The sequence below is a fragment of the Acomys russatus genome, chromosome 1 (assembly GCF_903995435.1).
Source record: "Acomys russatus chromosome 1, mAcoRus1.1, whole genome shotgun sequence".
Classification (NCBI taxonomy): domain Eukaryota; kingdom Metazoa; phylum Chordata; class Mammalia; order Rodentia; family Muridae; genus Acomys; species Acomys russatus.
The window spans coordinates 116,640,032-116,652,384 of NC_067137.1; the positions used below are offsets into that span (position 1 = coordinate 116,640,032).

The following is a 12,353-nucleotide window of genomic DNA, read 5'->3' on the forward strand; positions in this document are numbered from 1 at the left end:
CATTCACTGCATTAATCAGACTTGCTGGAATGATCACATGGTTTTCTAGCTGCCTCCCCTGTTAGCTGCCGCTTGTCAGCAGCTGGCGGAGCTGGAGGCTGCAGGGCCCCTGTCTGCAGAGAGCCTTTTACTTTAGAATATTGGGGGTGTGGAAACCTTGCCTCTTTTTTTTTCCTGCACTTTGCACCATCTGACTGACTAAATGGTTGTCCCCGGTACCAAAAAGGCTGTCATACAATCCAAGGAAATTGCCTCTGACTAGGTCATGTTTGCATTTGAAGAATTCAGGTATGTTATGGGTTTTCTCTTCGTCCGATGCTAGGTTTTTTGTTCTCGCTAGGTTTTTGCTGTGTAATGACTGCTTAGGCTCTGGCAGGTTCTGCACACAAAAAAGGCTTCTTGTCTGCATTTGGTGGGGTTTGTTGAGGTGGTGAGGGTCGGCAATGTTTACTGCATGGAAGTGCAGCATGGATAATTGGTTTGATCTTGTGAAAATTTGTGGAGGACCCCACCTCATGCATCCTGTGAGCTGCTCTTCTGGTGTAGAGTTATGAATACAGAACAGCAACTGTGTGTCCAGAATGAGTCTTTTGCTATCTTTTGTTTTCTTCCTTTGTCAAACTCGTGCAGCCTACTGCTGCTTTACCCAAAAAAAAAAAAAGAAGGAACTGTAGCGGCGAGGATGAAAAATTCTGCAAACGGATCTACATGGCTGGGTTGGATTTGGCTCTGGTTTCCTGTTATTAAAGCCGTGGCCAGGCTGCTTTCTGAGACGTGCCTTGACAGCGTTTGTTAGCAGGGTGCTTCTTTCCAGGGCTCTTCTGCTGTTGTCATCATTAATGTTCCAGATTAGATCCTTTGTGACTTCTTTCTTCTGTTCCTCTATCACTTCCCGGGGGGAAGCTCTCCCTGAGTCTGATGGTAGGAGAGGATGTGCCAACAGACATAGCTTCTAGGAAATGAGACTAAAGGAGGCAGAACAGGGCAGCCACATCATTCTGTGCCCGTTTTTATGGACAAGCATGTACGTCTGTGTCTGTGTCTGACTTCTGACAGCTCCTCCTTTTTCCAGTGGAATTTCTATGTGTCTTAGAACTGGGCATAAATGAATACCGTGTTGATTGGCAGAGGGTGACTGTCAGGACCTCAGCTTTACCTTCACAGGCCTTTTTTTTTTTTTTTTTTTTTTTTTTTTGTTCTTTCAAAATGTTACTGCAATCGACACCAAACCTGTAAGAGAAAAATCAGCCAACCAAGAGAGTAGATGGAGGATCATTAGATTTCCACATAGAAAAGTAAGCTGCGAAGAGTGTCTCCACCCTCTGCTCTGAGGGTCCAGGAAGTTATCCTTTGTTTCAGAGCATGTGTCTGCATCATTCTGAATGGAGTGGACTTGCAGAAAGGAAAGCCTTTCCATGCGGCCACGTGCCCTGATGACGTGAGTCCTGTGCCCTTACAGGGTGACCACACTCAGTGCTTTAGAATAGCTCCCTTAGAGACTTAGAGACCCATTTATTTAGTGTCTGGTGTGATGTAGTAGATGCAACTTTTGGAATGAATCAGGAATTCCGAGCTCTTGTCTTGGACTCAAGATTAGCTTTGCTTATCTTTGTTTTGGTGTAGTAAGAGGAGTCAACGTGACATGGGTGTGTGTAGCTAAGACTGAGGACCTGAGTTTGAACCCTGGGACCCACATGGCGGAAGGAGAGAACCGAATCCTGCAAGTTGTTCTCTGGCCTCCATATAATGCACACATACAAAGAAATGTAATAACGTTTTTCAGAGTTATGGAAGTTCTATAATTATGGAAAGCCCTTGTAATGGCTTGAATAAGCATGGCCCCTATAGACTCATATACTGGAATGCTTGGTCCCCTGTTTGGGAAGGAGTAGGAAGTGTAGCCTTGTTGGAAGAGGTGTGCCACTGGAGGTGAGCTTGGAGGCTTCAAAAGCCCACGCCATTCTCTTAGCTTGTGTCTCAAGATGTAATCTCTCAGCTACTGCTCATGTCTGCCCGATGCCAGGCTCCCCACCATGATGGTCATGAATTCACCCTCTGAAACTGTAAGCCCCCAATAAACTTTTTCTTCTTTCGTTGCCTTGTGTCTTATCACAACAATAGAAAAGTACTAAGACAGCTGCACTGTTGAGAAGCTCAGATTTTTTTTGTTGTTGTTGTTAGCATTTTCTCAAGATAGAGTCAGCCTTCAGTGCCTCTTTGAGCTGAGTTTAGAGTCCCATCAGGATTTGTGGTTAAGAAGGAAGTATATGGAGCAACGAAACTGTTCTCACTGTGGTAGGCTCTGACCCCAAAGCCAAGAAAGACCTGGTGGAAAGGAGTTAAGCTACCCAGATTAAGTGAGAAAATGGAGATGACATTATGAAAAGCAGACTAGAAATGGGCGTTAGGTATTCCCTGCCTCAGGATTCTGCCCACGTTGGTTGCAGTTAATCTTGCTGGGTACAGCTGCATGGTACTAGACAGTGATGAGCTTCAGTCAGGAGCTTGTGCACCTGTAACCAGGTGATAGTAGAGGGGCATCCTTTGGACTAGAGGGGACTGTAGTAGTTTAGTTTAGTTCAGGCTGGCTCTCAGCATTTTAGAGTCCCAGAGAGCTTACTGGAAATCCTGTGGCGTTCTAAATAAAAAATTTTTATAGAACTTGAGAATCAAAATTTTCTAATGAGTTTCCGGGTGATTTTGGTACTACAGGTTTAGGGAGCAGACTTTCAGATCCATTGAGTTAGGAAGAACAGACAGATTTGACTGTCCCAGAGAGGAGAACTTCAGGACAAAGGCAGGGAGGGGGACTGGCACAAAGAGCCCCAGGAGCAGAGAGGCAGCTGCAGTTCAGCCCTCCCTTGGTGTCTACAGGCTGTCAGTTTCAGAACTTCCCTCAGGACACCTTACATGAAACGGAGAAGTATGTGCACGTCACTTCTGTACATTCTCCTGAATGCCGTAAATCACCTTTAAGCTACTTATGGTGCCAACTACATGTAAATGTTGTGTAAGTAGTTACTATACTATATTGTCCAAAGAAGAATGCCAAGGAACCAGCCTGTTCGTGGTCTATACAGATGCAAACTCTCCCATCTTTTCCCCCTTTCTTTTATTCTCTGACTCCTCCCCCTCTCTCTACCCCCGTCCTTTCTTCCATCCTTCCTTCCATCCTTCCTTCCTTCTCTCTTTTTGTTTGTTTTCAAGTCAGGGTCTCATGGTGAACCCAGGTTGGCCTCCAACTTGCTATATAGCCAAGATGACCTTGAACTCTGATGTTTCTACTTTATTTCCCAAGTGCTTGGATTGTAGCCTTGTGCCATTGCACCCAGCTTCCCATATCTTTGGTGTGAGTTTGGTTGAATCCTCAGATAACCTGCTTTACACGCAGGTAGACCAGCCATGTGTGCTTATGAGGTTAAATTATGGCCAGGTGAGTTTGACATGCAGAGCTTCTGTAGAGATCCTGATGAACAGTGATTTGTAAGCCTGCTGCTGCTGCTGCTGCTGTTGCCTCTGTGGGCCTAGCAAGTGTCTAGATCTTTCTTAGTGTCAATTTTCTCAGCTGGAAACAGGATGACCTTATTTGTTGTTTTATTTTAGTTTTGTTTTTTGTTTTTCAAGACAGGATTTCTCTGCGTAGCCCTGGCTGGCCTGGACTTGCTTTGTAAACCAGGTTGGCCTTGAACTCACAGAGATCCTCCTGCCTCTGCCTGCTGCTTACTGGGATTACAGGTGTGTGCCACTGTTTCCTGGCTGACATACACCTGAGATGGAATAATATAAACTACAAATTATACCAGTCCTTTATACAGAAGATAAAGGAAGAAGAGGACCCTGGGTTGGCTCCATCAGATTGTCTACCTGTGCTTTTAGGTTTTATGGGTGAACATATTTCTCCATACACACCCCCAACACTGAGGGCACAAGGGCCACATTGATCTAAAAAAAGGAATCTAATTTTGATACAAAATGTTGGGCTTATTGGATTGTGCATTTCTTGAGAGCTTTGGTGAATCCTATCTGTCCTAAACTTTTTTTCTTTGGCACTTAACATTGCTTGACATACAGCAGGGCTATACTAAGCAATCAATACTATATATTTAACCAGGATTCTGAGAGGAGTAAAGAGCAAGCAAGCCATGTAGTTAACTTGATGCCCTCCTGAGATCTACACTGGACTATGTGCTTGACCAGAAGAACATGCAGAACAGCTGATTGCTGACCTGACAAAGCTATGAAGTATCTCAGCAAGCACCCTATGCACATAGGGAATTTATGGTTACCTGTGCCCTAGGCCTAGACTTACAAGATCCTAAGAGCTGGAGAGGACAGACATTTCCTGGTGTTTATAGAATTTTGCCCTCCATAGAAATATAATACCAGGCAAACTTCTGTAGTGGTAAACATGGGTCATTTGTGTTTGGCTGTTTTATTTTTGCTTTTCTATGATACTGGAATGTTTTTGCTGTAAAAGGGGAAAACAAAACATAATAGAGACCTAGGGAGCTAGCTTAGCAAAGTGTTTATTGAACACATGTAAGGACCTGAGTTTGAATCCCCAGAACCCAAGGAGACACAGGTGTGGTAGCACACACCTGTAATTCCAATGTTCCTACAGACAGTGGGACATGGATACAGGAGAATTTCCATAAACTTCACAGACCTCTCTTTTTCAGAATTCCTAGTACTTGATAATTTTGATTTATTTCCAGAAGGAATCCTGTACACCAATTCCAGGATATAAAATCCTGTTTGAATGTATCAGTAACATGGAAGTTACTGTTTTGAGTCTGTTTTGGTTTTGTTTTAAAACAAAACATAGAAAGATTGAGGTTCAAACTCCAGCTGACTTTTTTTTTCTTTGTTAATTCTGATTTATATCTAGTCTTGGGAAATGTTATAATTTTTTCCTACCCACTTGCTAGAATGTTGACATGAATTAAAATGAGTAGTATCAGATAAGATAGGAAGTTGGAAAGCCGGAAGCACCCGTGCAAGTGTCAAGGGCCGGAGCTGACCCCTCCCACGTTCAGGGCTGTTGGCAGGTGGTAAGTGGACCAGCACTTCAGTTGGCTGGCTTCACAGTGTTGGGGAATTATATCTTAGGTGATGTTAAGGTGGAAATAGGCTAAGTAGGGAAATGGAGGGAAAAGAAAGTCAACAGATGCTGTCAGTTACCTCTTACGTGGTAACGTCAATCCACATAGGATCTTATCGTTGGATGGAAGAGTATGGTTCAGATCTTGCCTCCAAAGTCTGGACCCATCATTCCATTTGCTTGCTAGACATCAATGCAGGAAGCCTAATAAGTACTTACATTTAGCTATGCTCACAACTCTTCTACTTTTTCCCAAACTTGTTCTTTCTAGAACAAGTCATCCACAGTCCAGCCAGTGCCCTTTTTCTTACTCTTCCATCTCATCCTGTCAGCTCTCTCTCAGAATATACCCAGCCAGCCACTCACTGCCATTGCTGTTCTAACTGCCCCCTGTCTTTACTGACTGTCCATTGCAGTCTTGTCTTTTCCAGGCTTCCTGTTTTGTTCCTGTAGTCTCACCCATTTTCCTTTTAGAAGTTTAAACTCAAGTCATGTGACTTTTGTACTCTTTTTGTACTCTTTTGTCACTGAGTGGGAGAGCCCAGACTTTCATGATGCCTTGCACATCTTGGCCAACTTGGCTCGGTAGTGCCCAGATTTCACCTCAGCAGCACTCTTGGCCTCTGCCACTCTAGCCACACTAACCATACCAGTCTTGTGGTGTTTAGGTCGGCACGCTCCTCTCTAGGATGCTGCCTGCACTCCATCTTCTCTCTCTTGCCCTTCACTCAAGTGAGGCCTCCACTGTGGGCCTTCCCCCTCTTTCCTCTTTGCCTTATTGTCACATAACACCATATATATAGTCTAGATGTTGATTTCATATGTCAGCCATTTGCCCACTGCTGTTTCCCTAGTACTTTGTATGTAATAGGTTCTAGTAAATGTGTTAAATGAATGAAGAAAACAAGAATACAATTTGAGAAAGGTTAGTAATTTGCATGAAGTTGCCCAGAAGTTGGAGTGAGGTCTGGTCAGTTTCATATTTTGTATGTCTGCAATAATGTCTTGTGAATCAACCTAGCCTTAGCAGTCAGCACAGTCTTTCAAAGACAGTTTCTGGGATCTCAGGATCAGTCATGGTACCTGTCACATACTCTATGGCTGTAGGAAGGACAGAGGAAGAGCAAAGAATCCCCTAGGATAGAGTGACTGACTCTTCCTGCTTCTCAGTGCTATGTCCACCTCTGCACAGGTATTGGAGCAGAGTGACCATGCCCTGATCGGTTTCTGTAGACATGGGTGTATGGAAACATGAATACTTCAAGTCAAGGGGTTATCTCAACACATATCATCACCATTCATGTAGGAGGTATTAGATATCTGCTGGCAGAATTTGAATTAAACCATCCCTAACTGTGAGGCTCACTCTTTGATTTCCTAGAGCCTTTTCAGGTTCACAACCATGTGGGTCTTTATAGATGACAGTAGGAACACCTGGTTGGAGGAAATCAGCACAGAGTAGGGAGTTAAGAGTGAGCAAAGGAGCTGAGAACAGAGAAACACAGATGATCTTCATGGATGCCACAGTTTTGTTAGTGTCTGACAAACCACAAGCAAAACAAACAAGTCAGCTTCCAAGACAGCAAAGCAGAACACACCAGTCAGCCTCCACATTACAAAGTGAGTGATGAGCTTCCTCAAGCAGAGCCAGTGCTGTGGGTCTGAAGCCCAGAGACTGACTTCAGTGCTTACAGGAACAACAGATGGTGAGACCCCAGGAAGTCATTCTCACCTTGCTACCTGTCTGGGGCTTTGGGGGTTATGTGTAGGAGGGCTCCTGTGTGTGAGGAAGCATTGCTTTGCTTGCATTCTGTGTTTGGGAATCAGTGAGTGCTTAACTGACCCAGATGCTACTTTTTAGTTTGGTTTGGTTTTTTTCCAAGACTAGGTTTCTTTGTGTAGCCTTGGCCGCCCTGGACTTACTTTGTAGATCAGACTGGCCTCACACTCACAGAGATCCACCTCCCTCTGCCTCTCCAAGTGCTGGGATTCCAGGTGTGCACCACCATGCCCAGCAGATGCTACTTCTTAAAACAACTCTGGTACTGGACCTCTCTGTGTAAGGTGCAGTAGTGGGGGACAGAACAAAACAGAACAGAAAGGTGATGTTGTTTGAGGCCCAGCATGTTCTAGAATACCGTGGCCCTTGGCAGTGACTTAGGAGAGTTTAGATATAGCTCCCATTGTGTGCAAACTCCAGGAGTAGCATTTTGGAGGAGAGAAGATAGGAGGTTCTTTCTGCTCTTAGAGTGACCACTTTGCCTGGCATTTCCTGAAAAGTTACTAAAGCATAGTTGAAAATGGCAAATATGAATATGTCTCCGGAGAACGGCAGCCCCTGAGGGGCAGGGAGCTCATGGAGCGAGCCCCTGGACCAGGAGCTGTGGGGTTGGCTGATGGGAATCCTGAGGAAGAATTCTGTGCTGTTGGTTGAGTGTAGGAGCGGACTGAGGAGCATGCAGTGTGTATGTGTGTGCACCCTCCCAGACTTTGGTCAAGAAAGCCTGAGGACAGACTTCTCATATTTTGTTGTGTGACTCTGTGGTGACTGATCTGTGCCCCGCAGAGGGCATCCTTTACCCCAGGGAAGTGATGTAAGTTCTCTGTGCTTTAATTTCCTTTACTTTGAATGGGGCTGTTACCTACTTTGAGAGTTATTGCGCCTAAATGAGACTTCTCATAGGGAGCCTCTGCCAAGGTGCCTGGGATTTAGAATTTACTCACTACACCAGTAAGTCTTCATTTACTGAAAGAATCAGGGCATTTTCTCAGACCCTTGCCCTGGATTTGAAATTCACTGGAGAGAGGGAAAAGGCCAACACATGGTACAGAACAGCACTTCTGATCTCTTCCAACCCACCAAGAGTTGAGATTTAGAATGCTAAAATTCAGTCCTTGGAAGATGATCCTGTTTGCAAATGAAGTCTTTATGGTCAAGTGAAACAAATATGGTGTAACTAATCACCCGAGAGCTGGGAACTTTGTTTGGCTGGCATGTAGACTCCCTACTCTGAGATTAAGTCCATTACTGTTGACAAATGAACTGTGGTATTTTCTGGCTAAGGTAACATGGCCAGAGACCAACACCAAGTGTTACCCTCCCCTGAGCCTCTGTATCATCTCTCATTATCTCCTGAACTTGATAATAAACAAATGCCCGTTGACCTGTTAGGGCTACCCCAGGTAGGTGACAAGGGGAGTCTGTTCCATTGAAGGGAGGTTAACCAAAGTGAGAATTCAGTGATGAGAACCGTTCCAGCAAATCGGGTTGTTGTGGCTTTGGTAGGATGTGTGGGTCTTCTCTTCACAGGCGCTTCAGGGAACTTTAAGGAGAGACTTTAACTTGAGAATCCTTGTACAGGTTCCCAATTGGGGTGGTGTGATTAAACACAGTCCACTCAAGCTCCTGAGAGACAGGAGAATTGCTGCAAGTTTGAGGCCAACAATAGATACTAAATAAGATTCCATCTCACAGACAGACCAGCATGGTACTTAGAATTCCTTTCCCTGGAGAGAGGACACATTCCTAGGCAAATACACCTAGGAGCAGTATATCTCCCCATGAGATAAGGACTCCGCCCCTAATTTCCCCTGTGTCTTCAAATGTGGGCACATTGGCGGCAGTTAATTCAGTTCTTGTTATCTGTACTGGGATCTTATGCCCTCTTCTGGCATGCAGATAGAACACTCATACATAAAATAAATAAATCTTTTAAAAAAAAAAATTCAGTTCTTGTTGACTGTTCTGAGCTTCTGGGCTAGGGCATCCTGGTGTGAGCAACGTGTGGCTCAGCTCATCCTTGCTCATAACTGGAAAGTTAAAGGCAGCTTCCTTCAAAGACAGCTGAGAATGGGGCGAATGGGTCCTGTTGCTTTGTGGACAGTCCTTCCCAAGTTACAGTGCAGAACTTTGTTCATTGCTGGCACAGCTTCTGGTTTTCTGCACATAAATCCCTTTGTGGTCTGTCTGCCCTTTCTCTTGAAGCTAAGCTGCAGAAATTTAGCTTCTGTGCTCCAGAAAACTGCTTGAACAGCGGCTTGCTGGTGTGCACTTGGAGTCCCAGCCCTGGGGAGGCGGAGACAGGATAGCAAGCTTGAGGCCAGCCTGGACGCTCGGCTGCCTAGGCAAGACCCATCTTAGAGGCTCGGCCAGGAGACCTGCTTTAGCTGTGGGTCTGGGCATGCTTCCTTGCTTCTTGTCTAAACCCTTGATGACGCCCTTTAGAGCACAGGCTGCTCTTCCTCACATGCTTTTCCAGCCTCTGTAGCCCCATGTGTTTCTCTTTCCTTCTGACGTTCCATACAACACTTAAGGGACCTAATCTGCAATCTACTATTTCATTTTTCTTAACTAGGCAGAGGGCGACCAGAAGACACAACACCAATGTGCTTGTGTTGCAGCACACTTGGACAGAGCTGGGGAGTGTTGGCTTCCCAGTACTTGAGTTCTAATTTTTCTTCTTTAATTTCCTGCCACGTGCCAGTCATTGTTATAGACCAGATTGAAAAAGGTAAGGAGAGGGGACATGTGCTGCCATTTGAGTATCTCATTTTTTAAAAGACTTGTTTATTTATTGTATATGAGTGAGTGCTTTATCTGCAGAAGAGGGGCATCAGATCACATCATAGGTGGTTGTGAGCCACCATGTGGTTGCTGGGAATTGAGCTCAGGACCTCTGGAAGAACAGGTGGCGCTCTTAACTGCTGAACCATCTCTCTAGCCCCAAATATCTCATTTTTTAAACAGGAAAGGCTTCGAGGAGTCTGATAAAGCTACTGAACTTAATAAGCAAGATCTGCATGTAGTTAAGCAGAATTTACCCGAGTACCAAGAGCAGGAAATGTGTAGTGATAGGTTTTCAAAGCTTCAGGAATCAACAAAATATTTGTTGACCTTAAACTCACTGTATAGCCAAGGCTAGCCTTGAAATCTTGACCCTCCTACCTCCACTCATGAGTGTTGAAACTAGAAGTTCAGACTCTCATCTGAAAGTTCTTATGTATTTAAATATAGTTCCTGATTCTTCTGTATTCAAACAGGTAACATAATGCAGGGGTGCCCTTCATCTGATTGTTCACAGTAGTCCATGAGTAGAAATCAGGGATTCTATTGTTGGTACAATGTGGTCACTTTATCTCCCAGGTACCTAAAGCTTAGACAGCTTAGATGACTTAGACTCTCACTGAGTTACTGTCAATGCCAGAATTTGAATTTGTCTTTTAATAGAAGCAACAACAACAAAAACCTGCTTAATTTTTAACTATTTCCATTAGCTGTCTCGTATTCTAATTTACACAACAGTGAAAAATCTGTCAGATATGACAACTGTCTTCATTTTGCATAACATTTTGTTGAATTAATGGACCCCACACAGTTACTGAACCTTGTCAGTGGTCAGTGTAACCTGTTCTCTCCTTTGTATTCATAAACATATTCACTCCTGTCCTCAAAAGAATCGACTGAGGAAGTTGCTGTTACAGTCACATCCATTTTATGAAAGAACTGAGGCACATACTGGTTAAAGGGCTTGTCTGGCATCAGACAGCTGGTGTTTGAACACAAGGCCATCTTGATTCCGGGGGCTGCCTTCGGCTGCTGTGACTCAGGTCTTTCTGGAGGCTTTTGGGGAAACAGTTCTGGTGGTCGGGTTGAGAGGAATTGTAAGTACCAGCTCATGGGGAAAGCACAGTATGCAGTGGCAGGACAGCTCTGAGAAGCCCTCAGAGGACAGACATTGTGCTTCCTAGGCTTTCTACATATGTCTTCTGAAGAAATCTCTTTGTTTAACAATTTGGAACTTATACCCAAGAGTACTGCTGTGGGAAAAGGAGACCCTTAGCATGGAGCATAAAAGAGCATTTAGGAGAGAGAGAGAAAGAGAGAGAGAGAGAGAGAGAGAGAGAGAGAGAGAGAGAGAGAGAAAGAGAGAGAGAGAGAGAGAGAGAGAGAGAGAGAGAGAGAGAGAGAAAGAGAGAGAGAGAATATGCTTAGATCAAAATGCCTAAGTGGAAGGAGTCCAAAGCATGTAAGATCAGATATCCCATCAGAATGTGGGTTCAGAGTTGCATTGTATAGAATTTGGAGCAAATCACTTATGCTTTTCCTGGGGTGCATACATCATTTAGACTACATTAAAAGTGCTTTATAAACAGAAAAGCTCAAGATCTTTTTCAAAATTGCTATTTTCCAAACTCACATCACTTCCAGCTCTGAGAGGAACAGTTAGAGTTGGGATACAGTTCAGTGGAAAAGGACTTGCCTAACCTTGAGGCCCCGGGTTTGATCCTGGCACCGAAGGCGTGCCGGGGAGGGGGCAGTTGAATGGAAAGATAGCGAATTCTGCTCTCTACCTCACCAGGTTCTCTAACTGGCATGTTAGAGCTGATTTTTTTTTTTTAAAGTAAGACTTTCTTTTAGTTTTTGTTTTTGCTTTTAAGACAGGGCCTCTCTATTAAGTAACTTTGGCTACTTAAGTGCTGTGGCTGTCCTAGAACTTGACATATACGTAGACCAGGCTGGGCTTCTTACAGAAATGTGCCTGCTCTACCTCCCAAGTACTGGAATCAAAGGTGTGTGCAACCACACCCAAGTTTGAATTTCTTTCTAGATAGTGTTCTGCTTTGTGTGGGGGTGAGGGATGGGAAGAGGAGATTAATGGAGTTCAATCAGAGACCATGGTTTCCTACTTCATTTTATTACACTTCCCCTTTGGATTTCTTTCTTTTTTATTTTTTAAAAAAGATTTACTTATTTATTTTTATGTATGAGTGCTCTATCTGCATGTATACCTGCATGCCAGAAGAGGGCATCAGATACCAGTATAGATGGTTGTGAGCCACCATGTGGTTGCTGAAAGTTGAACTCAGGACTTCTGGAAGAGCAGACAGTGCTGAGCCATCTTTCCAGCCCTCCCCCACTTGGATTTGTAAGTGAGTTTACTTTTTGTTTTTCTGACACATTTCTGGCAGAAAGTGTTTCTTTGGATAACTCCAAAATGTTAAATTTCATTCAGTAATGTACTGAGCTTTTTTTTTTTTTTTAATTTTATTCTACTCACTCCCTCAGATGTGACCATCTGGTTTTTTTTTTTGTTTGTTTGTTTTTTTTGTTTTTTTTTTTTTTGTTTTTTTTGCTATTTTTTTTTTAAAGGAATTTCTAGCTTATCGTCCTGTTGACGTAATCACTCTAAATGTTTCCATGATAAAATCTGGCTGTGTGAAGAACTACCCGGAAGGAAAAACCTGCTGCTCC

The 12,353-nt window shown here is 43.9% G+C and overlaps 1 protein-coding gene across 3 annotated transcripts in view; it reads left to right on the top strand.

Moving 5' to 3' along the window:
* Nucleotides 1–12,353, top strand: part of Evl (Enah/Vasp-like) — a 130,410-nt gene that overhangs the window by 40,869 nt on the left and 77,188 nt on the right. The window contains exon 1 of one of the 3 annotated variants that reach the window (XM_051151272.1): nucleotides 152–288. The exons of 1 other annotated variant lie outside the window; for it this stretch is intronic. In XM_051151272.1, the coding sequence (XP_051007229.1) occupies nucleotides 266–288 (23 nt within the window). In that variant the 5' untranslated portion in view covers nucleotides 152–265. Of the gene's footprint in view, nucleotides 1–151; nucleotides 289–12,353 lie in introns of those variants that run through there. One more of the 3 variants, XM_051151307.1, reaches the window with a different exon arrangement.